The following is a 21,129-nucleotide window of genomic DNA, read 5'->3' as shown; positions in this document are numbered from 1 at the left end:
GCTCAGCCGGTTAAGAACCTGACTAGTATCCATGAGGATGCAGGTTCGATCCCTGGCCTCAGCTCAGTGGGTTCAGGATCCAGTGTTGCTGCAGCTTGGATCCTGCCTTGCTGTGGCTGTGGTGCTGGCCGGCAGCTGCAACTCTGATTCAACCCCTAGCCTGGGAACTTCCATATGCCTCGGGTGCAGCACTAAAAAGACAAAAAAAAAAAAAAAAAAAGTAAATCTGTTTCTAATTGATGTGCATCCAGATTTCAAAGTCTTTTCAGACTAAGATTGGAAGGTCCACAGTCCCCTGAGCCCCCATGTCACCTGCCTCTGTTCTGCCCGTGCTGCTCTGTGCAGCCCCCTCCCTCCTGCTCACCCCTTTCTCCCTCTCCCCAGACCACACCTTTCAGGTCACTCTAGTTTTTTGGGCCATGCACATGGCATGTGGAAGTTCCCAGGCCAGGGGACGAACCCAAGCCACAGTTGTGGCCTGTGCCCTAGCTGCGGTGACACCAGGTCCTTACCCTGCTGTGCTACACAGAAACTTCCCATGTCGCTCTATTTTTGTAAAGGCTTTTCCCGCTGATACTGCCCCCCTCTGGTCACCTCCTTGCTCCGTGTGCACCTGCCATTTCTAGCTGAGTTCACCCTCATTCATTTGTACCCGGCCTCTTACCGAAGTGACGGTTTGGGGTACACTCATATACATCCCCCTTCGGTGAACATTCCTGTTGATGCCACCAGGCTTCACTAGAGCCTCAGGGGCCTGCTGAATCATCAAAGGCCTTGTTTTGCAATATGGACTTAACAGTATATGTATTTGGCTGCCTTTCATTGCTTTGACGACATCACGGATGCGGTGTCTGTTTCTGCCAGCTGGCTCTAGTCACAAGAGCCCCACTGTGGCCAGGCCAAAGCAGGTGTAAGCAGATGCTTTGTGTGCTCTTTGGCTGTTGCCATGTCCCTGGGTTCTGATTCCTTGGCCCTGCCAGAAGTTCTTCCACTGTCTCTCCATTTCTTTGTGACTGTTTGGGCTCCTGTTGTTCCTGGCGAATGGGCATCGGTTGTGCCCCGAGGGGCTGGAACATCACATTCAGAGGCTCTCGGGCTCCTGCTTCCCTCTAGCGCTTGTTCTTTGCTTGCTTTGAACCACTAAATGTGCCTGCATACTGTCCCCAGCCACTCAGCTAAGCCAGGCTGAGCAGGTTGCACAGGTAGTTTTTGGAGGGTTCCTAAAAGCTGCGTAAGGCAGAGGACGGGGGAACCGGGCTTCAGGACGTTCAGAGAGAATGGTTGCCTCGGACCCAACTTCTGCTGGCCGCTCCGCCTTCTGCCCACCTCTGCCGAGAGGGCTGGTCTTCCTAAGCACGTTCTCCGGGGCCCCCTGGCAGGTGTCCACCGGTTTCCAGTGCAACAACATGATGTCAGCTCTGCCCAGCAACTTCCTGGACCGCCTTCTCTCCACCGTCCTCATGGAGGATGCAGAGATCCGACTCTTCGTTCTAGAGATTCTCATCAGTTTCATTGACCGTCACGGCAACCGGCACAAGTTCTCTACCATCAGGTGACCTCGGGGTCTCCCCTCCAGGTGATGTGTGACGGGGGCTGCACACTCAGGGGGGAGGATCCCCAAGGGGACCCACCAGGGAGCCGGTCATGGACGTGGACCCTGGGGTCCTGCAAGGGAAGGAGAAACTGAAAGGCCACTTGTGTCTGGGAGCAGGGGACGGGCTGGCGAGTTGGGAGGTAGAGAGGAGATACCGAAGGGAGCTCTGGGGTCGGGAAGGTTATCAGTAGAGCCTGGGGGGCTTGAAGGGAGGGAAGGAATAATCTGGGTCGGCATTGAAGAAAAAGAGACAGGAACTTGAGAACTAGGGGGAGAGTGGAACCTGGGCTAGAGCGGAGGCCCCATCATGGCTTAGCGTAGTGAACTTGACTAGTATCCATGGGGATATGGGTTTGATCCCTGGCCTCGCTCAACGGGTTTAAGGATCCGGCATTGCCATGAGTGTGGTGTAGGTCACAGACGCAGCACAGATCCCGCATTGCTATGGCTGTGGTGTAGGCCGGCAGCTGCAGTTGCAATTCAACCCCTAGCCTGGGAACTTTCATATGCCGCAAGTGCGTCCCTAAAAAGACAGACAGACAGACAGAAAGAAAGAAAAGAAAGAAAGGAAAGAAATAGGGCTGGAGGAACACAGGGCGGCGCTGGTACCACCAATGACACTGGGATAAAGCCCGGTGAAACCACCTGCGCTCTGGCTGGCTTCACACAAGGGCTAAGGTGGCCCCTGACGTCCGTTCCCAGCACCCTCAGTGACATCTCTGTCCTGAAGCTGAAAGTGGACAAGTGCTCCCGACAGGACACCATCTTCATGAAGAAGGTTAGCAAGCGTGACCTTAAGACACGGTGACCCCCGGGCGGGCCCGACCCTGCAGATCCCAGCCTTCCAGCCCCTGAGTTCCCACTGACCGTGTCCCCAGAGCCTGCTTCCTCCTCTTGGGCTGTTTAGTCAGGACCACCAGCCGAGCCCTCTAGGGGATCAAGCCCCTGGGTCCTATTTATCATCAAGCCAGAGTGAGGACCCCCCCTTGGATGTGTCCCCCTAAAACGGGATCTGGGCTGCAGCTTTTGCTGCTGGTTTCCCTGGACCCACCTTCCGTAAGCATGTACTCCTGCACGTGTGCGATTCCACCGGGGTCTGTTTTAAAGGCCTCCTGTCCCTGAGGGCAGAGGTGGGGTACACAGCCGTGCCGCCCCCTTCGGACCACTTTCCCATCTCCTTGCCCCGCCGGCCCCCACCGTGCCCGCCGTGGCCTTGCCCCCACCCTTGCCCCCCCTCTCCAGCACTCCCAGCAGCTCTACAGACACATCTACCTGAGCTGTAAGGAGGAGACGAACATCCAGAAGCACTACGAGGCGCTGTACGGCTTGCTGGCGCTCATCAGCATCGAGCTGGCCAACGAGGAGGTGGTGGTGGACCTGATCCGCCTGGTGCTGGCTGTTCAGGTGGGGCCCGCCGGGGGCAGGACCCAGGGGACATGGGGGCTGGGATCGGGGGAGGGGACCTGTTTGGCCCAGCACGAATGAGGGGGCCAAATAGCCACCGCTTAACAGCTGTTTTGGAGCCCGGAAATATTGCCCCTCTGGTTGGCTGTGCCTCCATGAAGACTACAAACCGGGGTCCTGTTTGGGGAACCACCAAAGGCTGCTCCATTCATGGCCCGACCCATCCTCAGGCTAAAGGAGACCCAGGGAACAGGGGCTTTCAAAAATATCTCTTCACCCCTAGGAGTTTAGGTCTCTTGCGAGGTCTGAATGGGGCTCCAAGAGCTACCCAGACGGGGTTCCTAAGCCCAGAGGGATCCTGAAACAAACCTGCCTGTCTAAAGATCACCTGGTTCCCAAACCTGGCTGTGCTTTCAGAATCGCCCTAAGCCCTTGCCGAAAATGGATATTCCTAATTTTGTCCCCAAGCTCGGGGACCTGGAGATTCAACAAGCCCCCCCACCCGTGTGACTCTTAGGCAACCAGTGTGGCACTAGCTAGGACGTTAGACTTCTCAGGTCTGTCTGCCTGGGTGGAAATGCACGTCCTGGGTTGCTGGGAATTGAGGGTGGGGGGTCCTTAGGCCTCAAAGGCCAGGGCCTCAGGGTCCTGAAGCTAAGTGGCCATCGTATCTTGAATGTGGAGACTCTTTGACTCGTTGCTTGATGATGCTAAGTCCTGCAAGCCCAACCCAGAGGCTACGATAGTCACATCTCTAGAACCGGAGATTCCTTTATGTCCTGGTCCTCTAGTAATTCTCACAACTCCGTCAGTTGCACATAGGAACCCAGCTGAGCACGTCAGCCCAGGCCTCTAAGATGCACCCAAGGTCTGTAGTGAAGCGGAGAGCATCCCAGAGGCGGGATTCATGAGGGGTTGGACATGGAGGTCCCTACAGCCCAAACTGCAGAGAGAGGCCTTGAGCGCGTGGCCTCTCTCCTGGAGTATTTATGAGCCTCCAGCTCGTGGATTGTTCTAGCAACCGTTTGCTTCAGCTTTAATGAGGATGACTTCCGCCCCCAGGAAGTGATAGGGCAGATGCTGCAAAAGGCTCCGCCAGGCATGGTGGGCCCTCTCTAAAGGAGGCTGGGCATGGTTGGGGCACTCGTATAAGCTGCGAATTCTAAAGTCCCACGGTCGCTCTGTTGCACAGGACGTGGCCCAGGTCAATGAAGAGAATTTGCCTGTTTACAACCGCTGTGCCCTCTACGCGCTGGGCGCCGCCTACCTGAACCTCATCAGCCAACTCACAACGGTGCCTGCCTTCTGCCAGCACATCCACGAGGTTGGTGTCCGCATGACCCTGAGAGCGCGGGAGGCCCTCGAATTGGGTTCCCCAGGACAACTTGTCTTGAGTGCGTGAGCCCCGGGCTTAGTCCAGGCGTGGAAGAGCATGCTGGCTTGAGAACTGGTGACAGTGAGAAATAAGCAGTGGTGGGATCGCCTTCTGTGCGACCTGACAGAGCAGGGCAGGGGGAGACTCGAGCAGTATCCGGAACCCCTCCCCAGCCTGCCTCCAGCCCCTCTGCCTCCCCAACTCCTGGAAGTGCACATACACACACCCCTCGGGTCATCGGGAACAAAACCTACTGTAAGAAAAGGTTTTGTGGAGTTTCCATCGTGGCTGAACAGAAACGAATCCGACTGGCATCCATGAGGACGCAGGTTCAATCCCTGGCCTCACTCAGTGGGTTAAGGATCCTGCATTGCCTGTGAGCTGTGGTGTAGGTCGCAGACACAGCTTGGATCTGGGGTTGGTGTGGCTGTGGTGTAGGCCAGCAGCTATAGCTCTAATTCGACCCCTAACCTGGGAACCTCCATATGCCGTGGGTGCGGCCCTAAAAAGACAAAAAAAAAAAAAAAAAGGTGTTGTTATTATGAAAGTTTTCAAATATCACAAAAGCAGTGAGAGCAGGGCACTAGCAGGCGTAGCTATCAGGCAGGTTAAACAGTTATGAGAATTTCTCCACATTCGCTTCATCTGTCCCTTTTCCTTTTTCTTTTCCTTTGCTGAAATATGTTCAGACAACCCTCAGCCATCATGGTGTTTCACTCCTACGTATATTAGTATCTGTGTCTAAAAACACATGGGCAGGGTAGATTACTTTCCTGGTGGTCTGGTGTTAGGACTCGGCACTTTCACCCCGCGGGCTGGGTTCGAACCCTGGTCCGGGAGCTGAGATCCCACTTCAAGCTGCTGCCACAATATATATATATATACAGACCCCTTTCTGTCTAATCGCCATGCTTCCCTCATGCCTAGTTAAATTATCAATTATGTGAGAGTTCCCGTTGTGGCTTAGCAGGTTACAAGCCCAACCAGTATCCATGAGGACGCAGGTTCCGTCCCTGGCCTCGCTCAGTGGGTTAAGGATCTGGCATTGCTGTGAGCTGTGGTATAAGTCCCAGATGTGGCTCGGATCCCGAGTTACGGTGGCTGTGGTGTAGGCTGGCAGCTGCAGCTCCAATTCAGCCCCTAGCCGGGGAACTCCCATATGCCGCAGGCGCGGCCCTAAAAATCCAAGTCAATAAATAAATAAATGATCAAGTACGCCTTGGGATTCTCTTCTTCCCAGTCTATAATCAAATGTTCTCAGTCATTGCAAAGGGACATATTAAAACATACTGAACTGTGTCTGCGTGGAATGATACAATATGTAGGATAAAATACGCTAACAACAACAAAAAAATCTGAACAAGAAAGCTCTGGTCTCTGCTGGCCTGGGCTGGCTGGGGGGCATGGAAGAGGGTGTGCCATTGCTGTACCAGAGCCAGCCTGAACCAGGCAGGATCTTCCCCGCCTCTGAGCTGATCCGGGAGGGCAGGAAAGACAGCGCCCCGACATGCTTGTCAGTAAAAATAGCAGCATCGTGGCTTCCCCGCCTCCTGCACATACTTGCATGCGAGCTGTCCTCCCACGCCCCACCATCCTCGTACCTGTCACCCTTCCTGTCAGAAGTTTGCACAGGATGCTGAGGGAAACGCACCGTGTCACCCCCCATCAGGATGTCTTAAGAGGGCACTTGAGTTTGGGGGGCAGGGCGACCTCTGCTCCCTTTTTCATGTTTAAATAGAAAACAGAAATGAGACACAAGAGCAGGCAACTGAACTCGCTTGGAGAGCATCCTGCGTTTGGAGGCCCCTCAAGGCGTGTGTGTCACTGGAGGCAGCTTGAGCCGCCCTCCTGGGCTTCTCGGGCGGCCCCGAGGGACCCTGTGTGTCTGAGTTTCTCCCTCTGAAGCCCAGCTGAGGGGTGCTCCGCCAGAGAGTGGGTGGGAGGGGGGAAGCCCTGGGGTGGCGGGAGCCCCCTCCCTGCTGAGCCCAGCTCTTCCCGCGATTCCTCCCGAACCACAGGTGATTGAGACCAGGAAGAAAGAGGCTCCCTACATGCTGCCCGAGGACGTGTTTGTGGAGAGGCCCAGGTGAGGAGCACACGGGGGACGTGGCCAGGGACCCTCAAGGCTGCTGAGCCAGGATGGGGGTCGGTCTGGAGCCAGGGACTTGGGCTTCTATGAGCTCAAGGGCAGAAGGGGACCCTTCCTGTTGCCCAGAAGTCCTGGGTCAGGTTTGATCCCCTCACGTGCCCATAATCCACGCCGTGAGCCATGTCAGTGTGTTGTGCTATAGAGGATGGGATGTAGCCTCTGGGAACTCTGGCCAGGCCCTTGCGAACGCATCCAGGAGCGGTCCCTCCAGACAAGTCGCTGTCATCCACCCAGGTGGTCTTCTCAGCTGTAGTCTGTGAGCCAGAACCACCTCGGCATCACGGGAAGTCGTGGAAAAGATATCCTGGAGTTCCCGTTGTGGCTCAGGGGGTTAAGAACCCGACTAGTATCTCTGAGGATGCAGGTTGCCTCCCTGGCCTCGCTCAGTGGGTTAAGGATCCCGTGTTGCCGTGAGCTGTGATGTAGTTTGCAGATGAGGCTCACATCCCGACTTGCTGTGGCTGTGGTGTAGGCGGAAAGCTGCAGCTCTGATCCCTCCCCTAGTCTGGGAACTTCCATATGCTGCAGGTGAAGCCCTAAAAATAAAAATTTTTTTAAATATTTTTTTTTAAAAAAAGGAAAAGATATCCTGAAAAAAAACAAAATATCCCGCGAGAGGAGATAGCCTTATAAACTATGGCCCATCCACATCATAGACACCTGGTAGCTCATCCACATGTTTTGGAAGAATAGTTCCAGTGAAATATTCGCTCTGTAATAAGTGACTAAAACAGGTAAATAAAGCAGGTCCCAGAACAGGACGTGGGGGGCTGGGGAGATGTTTGCGTGTGTGCGCAGATGTGTGTGTGGTGAGGGATTCTGGCCCAGGGGTAAATGCGGTTCTCTCTGGAAGGCGGGACTGTGGCTCATTTCTTCCTTTGGCTTCCGTGTCCGAGGTTTTGTGAATGAGCCTTACTTTTATGATAAGGCAGGTCATGAGCCAATCAGCCCATTCACCCCTGCGGCTCACCTGCCGCTTCCCCCCTCTGTCTCCCAGGCTGTCTCAGAACCTTGACGGAGTGGTGATCGAACTTCTCTTCCGCCAGAGCAAGATCAGTGAGGTCCTGGGGGGCAGTGGATACAACGCAGACCGGCTCTGCCTGCCCTACATCCCTCAGCTGACGGGTATGAGCTCCCACTGCCCCGCTTGCCCCTGGCTCTTCTCGGCCTAAATGGAAGGAGCGTGTGGGTCCTTCGGTCACCTTCCCTGGCACCTTGGATGTTGCACAAGAGCTGAGAGAGACGGCACATGGAGTTCCTGGCCAGGGATCAGATCAGAGCCGCACTTGCAGCCTCGGCTGCAGCTGTGGCAACACCAGATCCTTAACCGGCTGTGCTGGGCTGGGGATCAAACCTGTGTCCCAGTGCTCCTGAGACACCGGCACCCATCCCATTGCCCCTCAGTGGGAACTCCTGCAACTTACTTCCTGAACAATCTCAGATGAATCCTTTGGCAGCTGTGTCTCAGGTGCCTTGTCTGTAAAACAGGGATATTAACAATACCCTCCCAGAGTTCCCTTCATGGCTCAGCGGTTAGTGAACCCGACTAGGAGCCATGAGGATGTAGGTTCGATCCCTGGCCTCGCTCAGTGGGTTAAGGATCTGGCGCTGCTGTGGTATAGGTTGCAGACACAGCTTGGATCTGGCGTGGCTGTGGCTCCGGCATATAGCTATAGCTCCGATTGGACCCCTAGCCTGGGAATCTCCATATGCTGCAGGTGCAGCCCTAAAAAGCAAAACAAAAAACAAAACGAAACAACAACAACAACAAAGACTTGCCCCCCTAAGATGGGCAGAGAAGGCTCACAGCCCTCCATAAACTCCCGGTAGAGCCTCAGTATGTACGCTCCCCCTGAGCCCTGCAAGAACTGTGGTCCAGGCCAAGGCAAGAGGGTCGGGAGATGGGGCTGGGGACATGATCCTGGCTCGACCCCTCTCCAAGGGCAGGGAATTCTGCTTTCCTAGACGAGGATCGCTTATCCAAGAGGAAGAGCATTGGAGAGACCATTTCTCTGCAAGTGGAGGTGGAATCTAGGAACAGCCCAGAGAAGGAGGAGGTGAGTGTCCCATTCTTTTTCTTTTTTTCTTTTTTCCCATTGCTTTTTTAGGGCCACACCCTCGGCATATGGAAGTTCCCAGGCTAGGGATGGAATCGGAGCTACAGCTGCAGGCGTACACCACAGCCACAGCAACGGTGGGATCCGAGCTGTGTCTGCGACCTACACCACAGCTCACAGCAACACCGGATCCCTAACCCACTGAGCGAGGCTAGGGATCAAACCCGCATCCTCATGGATTCTAGTCGGATTCATTTCCGCTGCACCATGAAGGGAACTCCCGTGTGTCCCATTCTTGGTCCTCTGTCCTGGTAATGCCCACCTGCGTCCCTAGGGGAGGGGGCTGCTCCCACCTCCTGTGCAGTCATTCTCCAGGATCCAGGCTCCCTTAACCCCACCACACATTTAAGGTTGTGTGGCAAGTACATTTCTCAAGTCCTTCTTTCTTTTTTTTTTTTTTTTTGTCTTTTTGTCTTTTTGTTGTTGTTGTTATTGTTGCTATTTCTTGGGCCGCTCCCGCGGCATATGGAGATTCCCAGGCTAGGGGTTGAATCGGAGCTGTAGCCACCGGCCTACGCCAGAGCCACAGCAACGCGGGATCCGAGCCGCGTCTGCAACCTACACCACAGCTCACGGCAACGCCGGATCGTTAACCCACTGAGCAAGGGCAGGGATCGAACCCGCAACCTCATGGTTCCTAGTCGGATTCGTTAACCACTGCGCCACGACGGGAACTCCAAGTCCTTCTTTCTTACTGACTCTTATTATATGTATCCTAGACATTTCCATCTGAAAAAAATAATTTCTATCCCCCATACACTCCCACGATGTTATAAAAATCAGTCTCGAAAGGCCTGCTGGGGTCATTCCCATCTGTGATTCCCTGGATCAGGGGCTAAAATGTTGTCTCATCCAGAAGCCCCGCCTCTGCACCCCCCTCCCTAAAGGGAGCCTCTAGCCTGACTTATATCACCTCTTGAACTTCATATTGTTACGGCAGCTGCCCAGCAGCCCTGCGCCACAGCGTATCAGCTCTGGCGACAGCCCTGTAGCTGTAGTATACCAGCTCTAGTGACAGCCCTGTGGCTGTAGTGTACCAGCTCCAGCAGCTCTGTGGCTGCAGGGTATCAGCTCTTTTACCCGGCGAGAAACCAAGTGAGCACTCGGAGAGTTGGAGAACTCAGGCTTATTACGCTGGCGGGCTTAAAGGAGACCGATCTCCAGAGTCTGAGCCCCGAAGAAGGGTTTCACAGGCTTTTATGGGCTACCTCTTCCCGGTCCATGCTTGGCTGGTCGGACCGGAGCGAGGTCAGGCACAGTAGTAGATGCGGAAACAAGTTTGCAGAAGCAGGTGTGTGGGGAGGGGTGGTTGGGGTTGTTGGCTAGCTTTTGCTTAGTCACCACGGCCGGGGTCTCTCCTTTCTACCTTTTTCTTGGGACAGTTTCTCCTACAATATCAATGAATTCAGTCTCTCCTTGTCTGTCTCTTGCACTTAATATTACATTTCAGTGGTAGAATATGAGGAGATCGAGGGGCTCGTCGTCTCGTGGAGAATCCCTGAAATTTAGTCCAACCTCCTTCACTCTTTTCAGCATCTGATCTAAGGCCACACATCAGTGAAGCACACTTCTTTGGGTCTTACTATGTTCCTCCTCCTCTCATGAATGCTGCAGAAGACTGTGATGCTGTGACCAGGTCCTTGCACCAACTGCAGCCTGTCTGACCTTGAATTCTCAGATCACCGTGGTGGATAATTTAATAGTGGAAGTCTTCAAAAATGTTGCTCAGTTCTTGAAAGGTTCATAGGAGATTGCATTTGCTAACTGCCTCCTCTGGCTTTAAATATTTTGTTAGGTTCTCCGAAGAAGCCTTTGAATTACCGTGTTTTCCTCCCAGAGGGTTTAGGGGACCAGCTGGGGGAAGGGGTGGGGAGGCTGGGTCCTTCCAGGTGAGACTTGGACTAGCCTCCCCTCCCCGCTCTCTCTCCTGCACTGAGAGGCTCCCTGCCTGCCCGGGAGCTTCCAGAGTTCCTGGTGAGAATGGGGGTGTCCAGAGGGAGTTTCTGCCCATCAGGACATTCTTCTGAGAAATGAAGGGGCTGCCAGGTAACTGAGGAAGCCGAGGCTGCCTCCGCCTTTCTGAGCCCTTCTTTCCTTCTCCCTCAGCGAGTGCCAGCCGAGGAGATCACCTATGAGACGCTGAAGAAGGCCATTGGTGAGCAGGAGGCCCGGGAGCGGAGGGCGGGGCTGGGTCCCCGGGGGGGCCCATGGGCGCCTCCTCTGCTGTCCTCCTGAGGGAGATTTAGCACTGGTGTCAGGGGCAGGGCAAGAGGCTGGGGGCTTCATCTAAACTCTTCACGGCTACCAAAGCTGTAATTATTTATTTTTTATTTATTTAATTTTTTTGCTTTTTAGGACCGCATCCACAGCACATGGAGGTTCCCAGGCCAGGGGTTGAATCGGAGCTGTAGCTCCCAGCCTAGATCACAGCCACACGGGATTGGAGCTGCATCTTCGTCCAACACCACAGCACAGCTCACGGCAACGCCAGATCCTTGACCCACTGAGGGAGGCCAGGGATCGAACCCACAACCTCATGGTTCCTAGTCGGATTCTTGTCTGCTGTGCCCCGACAGGAACTCCCCAAACTACAATTAAAAGTCCCCTTCTCTTGGGGGTTGGGAGATGCGCACTATTCCATTTAGAATGGATAAGCAAGGAGGACCTGCTGTACAGCCCAGGGAACCCTATCCAGTCACTTGTGATAGAACATGATGGAAGGTAATATGAGACAAAGAAGGTATATATATATATATGTATATATATGACTGGGTCACTTTGCTGTCCAGCAGAAATGGACAGAACATTGTAAATCAACTATAATTTTTTAAAGAAGTTTTTTTTAAAAGTCCCCTTCTCTTTATGGGAGTTAATATCTTATGCCAGGAACCCCGTCCCCTTTTTTTTTTCATCATGGACACCAAGGGGAATCTAGAAGCCTTATTACTAAATGACCTCAGCCTGCTATGCCATAGGCGTTCCCGGTTTTTGTGGTCTCTCTGGCTTTTCCATTGCTGAAGTCCCTTTTCATTTCATTTTATTTATTTATTTACCTTTCTAGGGCCGCGCCCGCAGCATATGGAAGTTCCCAGGCTAGGGGGCTAATCGCAGCTCCTGCTGCTGTCCTACACCATAGCCACAGCAACGCTGGATCCTTAACCCACTGAGAGAGGACAGGGATCGAACCCTCAGCCTCATGGTTCCTAGTAGGATTTGTTTCGGCTGCACCACGACAGGAACTCCCATTGTTGAAGTCCCTTTGCAAATTACCCCAGAGTGCTGCCTGTTTTAGGATCTTAAGTTTAAGAGGCCCCATGGCAATGCAGCTCCATGAGGCTTCAGCCCCAATTAAGGGTCCATTTAACTAGTTTTCAAGCTCTTAGGCCAAGAAGGGGGCTGAGCCCTTGGGCAGACTTGGGTAGTGCTGAGAGATGGCCTCGCTCTGCCCCTCACCAGCAGAGGGGGGCACAGGGCAGCAAGCTCGGACCACACCCATGGGGCCGGACCTGGGGGCTGACCCGTGTCTCTGTGCCGCAGTGGACAGCGTGGCCGTCGAGGAGCAGGAGCGTGAACGGCGCCGACAGGTGGTAGAGAAGTTCCAGAAGGCACCCTTCGAGGAGATCGCAGCGCACTGCGGGGCCCGGGTAAGTAAGGCGGGACAGGGCGTGACGGGGCCAGTCCGCATCAAACGGACACTGGATCTGGGTCCAGGGCAGGACTGAGTTTCTAGATCTTGGCACTGTTGTCACTGGATGTTAGGGTTTAGCCCTGGCACCAATTGTTTCCCCACGTACCAAAAGGCTATTAGTCATACGCTCCTCCAGACGTCACAGTTGTCATACAAGGAAGAAGCCCTGGAGTTCCCGTCATGTCACAGTGGTTAATGAATCTGACTAGGAACCATGAGTTGTGGGTTTGATCCCTGGTCTTGCTCAGTGGGTCAAGGATCCGGTGTTGCCGTGAGCTGTGGTGTAGGTCGCAGACGCAGCTCAGATCCTGCGTTGCTGTCGCTCTGGCATAGGCTGGCGGCTACAGCTCTGATTAGACCCCTAGCCTGGGAACCTCCATATGCTGCGGGAGCGGCCCTAGAAAAGGCAAAAAGACCAAAAAAAAAAAAAAAAAAAAAAGAGGTCCTGTCCTCAGGATCTCCTGAACCAAACAGAGGATACTTCTGCTCATCAGAGCACGTACATAAATAGCACTAACGATACACTAGAGCATCTTGCATTTATCAGCTTCTCTCCCTCACAGGACAGCTCTGTGAGGTTTTTGCCATTAGGCTCGGCCATGGCCCAGGAAAGAAGGCCAGCGTTTGCAACAGGGCCTGCTTCCAATGGGGGTGGGGGACGGGGGCACAGCGGGTAGAATGGAACAGCCAGATGAGTAGAAAGACGGACTTATGGGAGTTCCCGTCGTGGCTCAGCGGAAACGAATCTGACTAGTATCCATGAGGATGCAGGTTCAATCCCTGGCCTTGCTCAGAAGGTTGAGGATTCAGCGTTGCCGTGAGCTGTGGTGTAGGTCACAGATGCAACTTGGATCTGGCGTTGCTGTGGCTCTGGCGTAGGCTGGCAGCTGCAGCTCCCATCCAACCCCTAGCCTGGGAACTTCCATATGCTGTGAGTGAGGCTGTAAAAAAAAAAAAAAAAAAAAAAAAAGGACCAAAAAAATAAAAAGAGAAAAGAAAAGAAAAGAAGGACTTATGACCGTGAACAAGGGAAAAGCACAAACATTTCTTGAAAATGATGTACCACGATTTGTTAGTCCCAGTGTCCATCTTAGTAACAACGAAACCTAATCATATACATCCCAAATCTACAAATAACTTCTATTTTATTGTACTTTTTCCTCTCAATAAAGATACCTGTAGGGAGTTCCCTGGTGGCCCAGTGGATTAAGGATCTGGCATTGTTACTGCTGTGGTGCAGGCCACTGCTGTGGCACAGCCTCAGTCCCTGGCCTGGGGACTTCTACATGCTACAGGCATAACCAAAAAAATAATTTTCTATCATGTATATTTCTAACATATATCCCTAGACTTCTCACCTATTATGATAATTATGTATAGTAATATATATTATAATATATAGAAATACGTGTAAGTATAATATCGATTTTTCTGGGCCTGTAAGATGCTAAACTCTTGTCCCGTCTCGAGAGGTAGATGCTGCTCATTTCATGAGCTCAGAGTCGAGGCCCAGTTGCTGAACACGCGCAGTCTCACTGTCTGCAAACGTGGAGCCAGAAGGAACCAGAAAGATCGTTTTCCCTAACATGCCACCTTTGCCTAACTGCTCCTTGGTCGTTAAGGAGTTAAGCTGGTTTGGAACCAGCTCTGAGCCTCCTGACTCCCTGCCCAGTAGGCCCTACTGCCCCACTTGGAGGAGCTAAGGGCCCTTCCAGAACTGTTGCTGGTGTCCTGGCCTCTGTGCTGTCCCCAGTGGGCCTTTGCTGGGCGACCTAATCTGAACCCACCACCAGGGTCCACAGATAGGTGCTGGCAATGAGCTTTCCTGAGGCCGCAGCCACCCGCACCTCCAGTGCGTGCTCTGGACAGGTAGGCTTGGGGGGCAGCTGGCAGAGTGTGGGGAGCCCCCAGCTCACGTTCCCTCTGTTTGTGTCTAGGCGTCACTGCTGCAGAGCAAACTCAATCAGATCTTTGAAATCACCATCCGGTAAGTGGCAGCCCTGGACAGGGTACCCCCCACCTCTGTGGCCCAGCGTAGGGACCCCTTCCCTCCAAGTCCTCCTCTCACACCTGTCTTCAGCCCTCCCTGCCCCCAGCTTCTGCCTCCAGGGCTGGAGTCAGCCACTGACCCTCCACAGAGAAGGAAGTAGAGCCTGGAGGGAGAAGGAGCCAGCTCAGTGGGCCCCAGCAGAGCCGGGCATCCTTGTTCCAGGCTGGTACTTTCCTTTCTAAAGCAGCAGCAGGGTCACTGCAGAGCCTACAGGGAAGCTTGACTCCAAGCATTTGGTTCTAGAACAGCTGGAAACTTGGGAAGCCATGGGGTGACAAAGCCTCTGGTCCCTATTCAAGAGAACCCCCCGTCAGCTGCTCTGTTGCAAGGGGTGGGACCCCAGAACCCCCTCCTCATGCCTTTCTCCTCCTTGCGTGTCTGCCCCAGACCCCCGCCCAGCCCATCGGGAACCATCACCGCCGCCTATGGCCAGCCTCAGAACCACTCCATCCCCGTCTACGAGATGAAGTTCCCCGATCTGTGCGTCTACTGAGTTCCAAGACACGCTGCTGGAGGGGGGGGGGGCCCGAGAGGGGGGCACGACATGGAAATCTCACGGCAACCCCAGAGGAAAAGGACCTTGGATGGCAGCTCCTCTCCGCAGACAAGCAAGGTGGAGCCCCGCGGCCCTCGGGCCCCTCAGCTTCCCCCTTTCCTCCTTGTCTCCCTCCCCCGTCCCCTCCCCACCCCAGGGAGATCAGGCCACGTGCCCCTCTGGGGCCAATAGGCATCTCACCTGTGCCCTCCATCTCCTCCTTTGTGGCAGCCTGGGGCTGGGAGTCCTGGGGTGGGGGGGTCTCCAGAGAGAGGCTGAGGTCCTGCTTAGTGTAGGGAGGGCAGGGCTTTCGTGGGGAAGCACAGCTGCCATTCCCCAAGGGGGACTAGAAGGGCACAGTTGGTCAAGGGAGGCCTCAGACGGAGATCAGGAGGAAGTGAGGCCAGCTCCGCTCCTAAAGCAGCAGAGAGCTGGAAGCGGGGCGCTGCTCCTCAGAGCATCCCCTCCCTCCCTCCCCATTTGAGGGTCCAGATGCCCTCAAGTCTCTGGGGTCTCTTCCACGGCCCTGCTCAGCCTGCCAGTTGCCTCTTCATGATTCTTTCTATTGTCGGTTAGTATTGAGCTCCTAGAACAGGAGCCAGGGCGGGGGTGGGGTGGGGGGGTAGAGTCACCATGGGGGGCGTGAAGGATGAAATGCAGGGCGGGCAGGCTGCTGGTCCAGGGGCTGCTCTCCCCAGGCTGGGCCAGCCCCCCATAGAGGAGCAGCAGGCAGACGGAAGGGGCGAGTCTGCATCCCTCTGCAGCATCTCCCTCCTGCGTTCAGAGGGGTGTCTTTCTGAGTCGAGGTCTCTTTGATGCCTTTCTCCCTGAGGATCCCAGTGTGTTTCTACAGCCTCTGGGTTGGGGGAGGGCAGAACAAGATAACCTGGAAAGGAGGAGGAACTCCGGGGGCTCCCGGCCTGCCCACACCACCTCCTGTGGAAGAGGCTCCCCCTGGGCTGGGAGGACGGGAAGGGAGTAGCTCTTTGGGGCCCAAGGATGCCAGAAGCCAACCTTTTGGATGTTTCATTTGGTGAAAGAAGGACCCAGCACTTAAAATCGGGGTGCTTTCTTCACTCCATCCCCGGTGCAGCCGGCAGAGCCGGAGGCCTGGGGAGAGGTGGTGGAGCCCCTTGGGTTCTGGCTTTCTGTTTTCCCTGAGTGCCACCTGACTGTGTGCAGAGTGGGAGCTGCTGCGGGGCTCGGAGGCCAAGTTGGCTGTGCCCTCTGCTCCCTCCCCGTGTCTCACCCCCCTGCGGGGCCTTTGTGCCTCCGGAGCGGCCTCTGGCAGGACCTCACCTGGGCCTCTTCCCTGGGGCCCAGAATAACCCTCTTCTTCTTTTGCCAACCTTTCTGAGCTGAGCTGCGGAGCCGACGCGCAGTCAGGTGAGAATGGGCAAAGGATCCCTCCCCAGAGACTTTGCTTTTGAGAAGAGGGAGGGCGATAGATTTCTTGACCCAGTGGAGCCCCTTTGGAGGGTACAATTTTCAGCAGCAGGGGTGGGGTCAGAAGCAGGCCATTTGTGCTTAGGGGCGGGCAGTCTTCTGGGGACACCCTCAAGTCCCACCCCCATGCATGGCCCTGCACAGATGCACCTTGACAGCCTGGTTATCAGGACAGAAAGCTGTCTTTGCCCAAATCGGAAGAATCTTAATGTACGTACTTTCCCATCAGTCAGGTTCTCGGGTGTGGGGCTGGGGGGGGGATGCTGCCTGACCCTCCTTCCTGTCTGTCCTGTCTCCCCCCTCCACCCCCCTACCCCCGTGGGCCTGCAGCTTCCTTCCAGAGGGTCTACATGACCCCAGGGCCTAGGGGGCCGGGCTCCTGCTCCCTCCCTCTTCCGTCCTTCCCTTTGGCTCTGCTCTCTAGCTTTTGGCTACTGTTCAACTCAACTTTACAAGCATGAACTGAGATTTCTCTTTACCTCACTCTCTCTTGACTAAGAAACCAAGTGGTTAAATAACTAGAAACAAACTTGAAGACAAATAACCTTTGGAAGAAACATCACAGCACATCTAAATCTTGAGCCACAAACTCGCCTTTCCTCGCTGCATCTTCCCACCTTTCTCCCCTGCTCGGCTGCCACAAGAGACTCTCTCTTCGTGCTTCTCCAACTTTAGGGTTCACCCCATGGCATCTGCTTCTGGGACTTAGAAGTCACTCCCCGGAGCCTTTCTCGAGCCAGCGCTAGAACCAGAGACCTTCAGGTCCACTCCATCCCCCCCTCGTCCCCCCGTCGACCCCACCCTGGACTAGAGGGAAGGAAAAGGTACAGGACCATGGCTGTTTCCTCTGACTCTGTCGCCAAGCAGCCTTTTCTTTTCGTCCTTGTTACACCGCAAAGATGGGCTCCTGGAGACCTGGCTAAGTTTTCAGGGACCCTCCCCCTGGTTTCAACTTAAATTTACACTCAGGCGAGTAGTGGGTTGCCTGCTGACCTGCAGGAGAATCTGGATTCTGGCCACATATGCCTCAGGATCAGAAAGTTTGAGGTGAGCATTAACTCAAACAGACAATTAAGTGATAAATTAAGCGATTTCCTTCATCCTACCTCCCCCCCTCTGAGCCCTGGGGAAGAAGCCAAGCAGTTGGGTGGGTACCCAGGCCTTCAGCCTAGCATCCCCCTTCCTGCCTTCCAAGCCCTCTGGAGGCTGGCACACTGGTGCGTGACCAGCTTTTTCGGTACCCTTCTCTCTCGTGATTTTGAGTCAGCAAGGCCATCCACCAGTTGCTCCCCAAAACTGCTGAAGACTCTTGCTTCATGCACAGGGGGTCGGTTGGGTCACCACTCTGCTGACAGAGCCTAGTAGCACGGGTGTATTGGAGAGTTGGAAGGGCAGTGAACATGGTTGAGGCACATAAGTGGGAAGAAGCAGATGAGAGGAAAGCTCGGTGTGACCCTGGAGGCTCCTTCTGGTTTTTCACCTGCAAAAGGGTCCCTGCGGCCTATGCCTATTTCCACTTACTTTCTGAGAAGTAGAAATAAGTGATTTCTTGACTCCTAAACACCTCCTCCCCAGCGAGGGAGCCTGAGTGGGTCATGAGAACAAGAAAAGTCCTTAGATGGTCTCCTGGGCCTAGCCTTCCACCTCATGCGCAGGTGCAGACAAGGGGGTGCTGGACCCATCTGAAGTGCGGGAAGTGCCAGGGTCAGGGGTGCGCTGCCCTCTCCCCTCAGTGTTCTCAGTCCGAGGGGCTGTTTCAATTGGTCTAAGAATCTGAGCAGCCTCACTGGACCTTTCGATGCCTCAAAGGCCAGACGTCTTGGCTTCACTGGGTCTGAAACTTTCCAGAAGCTTCCAGATGCTAGGCCATTGCCCCTGGGACTTCTGACCTCCAGAATCTTGTTGAGAAGTGAGAGCTGTTTCTTCCATGGCCATGAAGAGGACCTGTGGGAAAAGACTAGACGTGAGCTGTCAGGCTGAGTGTTGAGGTTGATGGTAGCCAGGGAGGTGGGCTCCTCCGGGCAGGCCACAACCACTTCTCCTGACACACAGACCCTGGCAGGCGGGTTGTGCTGAAATGAGGCATCTTCCATGCATCTGGGGAGAAGGCTTAGGGCAGTGCATTACTTCTCCATCTCACTAACTCTAGAACTCTTCTAGTTAGAGGAGCTCTTATCCCATATCTGGCTTAGGTCTGAAGCCTGCAGAAGGACGGTGGCGGGGAGCTGACAGCTGGGGAAGTGGGGAGGGGACAGAGGCCTGTGGGAGGGCTCTGTGGCCTTGTGGGACCAGAAGAAAGTTTTCTGTGCTCTCCTTTAGCACCGGCCAGGTTGCCCGGGTCTTTTCTCCTTCAAAGGACCTTGGGGTCCCAGCCCCTCACCTTGCCCTTCCGAGCTCTTCCTCTGTGGCTGTGGATTCTGGCCTGTGGGTGCAGAGCTGTCGATCCACCAATGCTGCAGCATTACACGTACATTGTAACACGTCTGTGTCCACTGAGACCTTCACGACCTGGCTGAGCGCGTGTATCCCCGTGGGTGTGCATGTGTGTACAATGTAGTGCATAGTTGACAATGTATGTATATATAAGCTGACGTATTTATTTGTGAGTGCAGAAGTAGTGCCTGTGGCAGTTTTCTGTATTTGGAACTCATTGAACCAAATCAGTTTAATTTCAAAGAAAGGGAAAGGGGGGTGTGGGGGAAAGCGTGGGGAGAAGGATTCTTAGCAAGATTCTTCTTTAGGACTGTTAGTAGTGATTTCCCCAGGAGCGGTCACAATGCCCTTTTCAAATAAATGTTAATGTTGTCACCACACAGTTATCTATTTGATTTCTTTAAAGTAAATGGTTTTTTGAGAGGCAAACAGGATCCGCGATACCCCCCCCCCCCCCCGGCATTAACCACTGACACTTAGCCACCCCCACCTACCGTTCCTTTACTCGCCTCAAAAGGAAGGCGGATGAGAGACCCTGGGAGCGCCCTCAGATGGGAGGGCCTGTGTCATTTCTTCACTGTAGGGACTAGACTCTAGCCCCATTTCATACAACCCGCATTGGACACAATTTTCTATCTTAAAAGTCTGGCTTTCGGGGTTCCCATCGTGGCTCCTTGGTTGATGAACCTGACCAGTATTCATGAGGCATGAGGATGCGGGTTCGATCCCTGGCCTCGCTCAGTGGGTTAAGGATCTGGCTTTGCTGTGAGCTGTGGTGTAGGTCACAGACGCAGCTTGGATCCCGTGTTGCTCTGGCTGTGGTGTAGGCTGGCAGCTACAGCTCCGATTGGACCCCTAGCCTGGGAACCTCCATATCATGGGTGCAGCCCTCAAGAAACAAAAAGAAAAAGAAAAGGTCTGTCTTATTTATTTTTATTTTTTTGGTCTATGGCCGTGGCTTATGGAAGTTCCCAGGCCAGGGACCGAACTCTCACCAAAGCAGTGACTTAAGCCCCTGCAGTGACAATGCTGGATCCTTAACCTGCTGTACCATGAAGACATACATGCCCTCTGGTGCAGAGGGATTGACTGCAGAAACCCTGAAAATGAGCGGGCTTGGCTCATGAGGTCCCAAACTTCCCAGTGGAAGTGGACTTGAGCCTGGGCTCTTGAAAAAAAGAGCAAGGTTCAAAATGGAGAGGGGGAAGGCCAGGAATTCCAGGCAGAGGGTGGAAGCTGCTGGGAGAGGAAGAGCGAGAAGACCAGGGAAGCGGGGTTTGGTAAAGAGAGTGAACCTGACAGACAAGGTCCCTTGTGTGTGCCATGCCCAGTAGTTTGGAATTGGTGGAAAAGTGGGGGTGGGCAATTTTCTTGTGTCTTGAGCCAAGGAATGGGGAGAAAGCAAGCTTCTGTATACATTAGAATAAAGATCTTGTGTGATGGGCTGGGGTGGAGGGCAGCTGGAGACAGGGAGACCAGTTGGTTAGGAGCTGTTAGGATAGTCGAGGCCGGAGTGGGCAGCAGGGAGAATGAAGACAGTGACAGCGCAACCTGAGGAGGAAAGAGCTTGGCCATGACAAGGGGGGGAAGATAGAGCTCTAGGTCTTGAGCCCTAGGGACTAGAGGAAACATCCATACACATTGTGTTGTATTTATACAGATGTGTCTCCACAGGTGGGTGTCTATGCGGGTTAGACCCTGTGTTTGAGAGTGTCTGTGAGTAGCCTGGGAGGGCAGTCACATCTAAACTGATACCAACCCTCAGCTCTCACACTTAGCCTCAGTGATAAGATGATCCTGGAGTTCCTGCTGTGGCTCAGCAGGTTAAGAACCATGTCCGTGAGTATGTGGGTTCGATCCCTGGCCTCACTCAGTGGGTTAAGGATCTGGCGTTGCCCCAAGGTGCGGCGTAGTTCACAGATGCAGCTCAGATCTGGTGGTGTGGCGGCTGTGGCGTAGGCTAGCAACTGCAGCTCTGGTTAGACCCCTAGCCTGGGAACTTCCATGTGCCATAGGCATGGCCATAAAAAGACAAAGAGGGAAAAAAAAAGATCTTATCCATTTCTCATTCATCCTTACAATAGCCCTCATGGTAGGAAGGAAGAATAGCTGAGAGAACCAAATCTTGGAGAAGTTCAGAGATTTAGCTAAGGTCCCACAATAACTAGATCCAGGGAGGCATTAGGACAGCTTCCCATCTCAGAGCTCAGAGAGCCCTCCCAGGTTCCGTTGGGCATCATCAGCCTCATGGTGGCTCTGGGAGGTGGATGGAAGCCAGAGTCGCTTGGAGAAACCCTGCCTTTGGGTACAGCTAGCTAAGCAGTCTTTTCCCAGCCAA

The 21,129-nt window shown here is 54.1% G+C and overlaps 1 protein-coding gene across 5 annotated transcripts in view; it reads left to right on the top strand.

Annotated features, from left to right (window-relative positions):
* Window positions 1-19,173, top strand: part of EFR3B (EFR3 homolog B) — an 88,207-nt gene extending 69,034 nt beyond the window's left edge. For 3 of the 5 annotated variants that reach the window (XM_021087771.1, XM_021087770.1, XM_021087769.1), the window contains exons 13-23: window positions 1,380-1,552; window positions 2,297-2,372; window positions 2,837-2,998; window positions 4,191-4,322; window positions 6,392-6,459; window positions 7,520-7,647; window positions 8,488-8,579; window positions 10,746-10,794; window positions 12,177-12,283; window positions 14,265-14,314; window positions 14,765-19,173. In XM_021087771.1, coding sequence (XP_020943430.1) covers window positions 1,380-1,552; window positions 2,297-2,372; window positions 2,837-2,998; window positions 4,191-4,322; window positions 6,392-6,459; window positions 7,520-7,647; window positions 8,488-8,579; window positions 10,746-10,794; window positions 12,177-12,283; window positions 14,265-14,314; window positions 14,765-14,870 — 1,143 coding nt within the window. In that variant the 3' untranslated portion in view covers window positions 14,871-19,173. The remainder of the gene's footprint in view (window positions 1-1,379; window positions 1,553-2,296; window positions 2,373-2,836; window positions 2,999-4,190; window positions 4,323-6,391; window positions 6,460-7,519; window positions 7,648-8,487; window positions 8,580-10,745; window positions 10,795-12,176; window positions 12,284-14,264; window positions 14,315-14,764) is intronic. The other 2 variants (XM_021087772.1, XM_021087773.1) reach the window with 2 other exon arrangements.

The sequence above is a fragment of the Sus scrofa genome, chromosome 3 (genome assembly GCF_000003025.6).
Source record: "Sus scrofa isolate TJ Tabasco breed Duroc chromosome 3, Sscrofa11.1, whole genome shotgun sequence".
NCBI classification, from domain to species: domain Eukaryota; kingdom Metazoa; phylum Chordata; class Mammalia; order Artiodactyla; family Suidae; genus Sus; species Sus scrofa.
The sequence above is the reverse complement of the archived record's forward strand: the minus strand, read 5'-3'. Positions and strand labels throughout refer to the sequence as shown.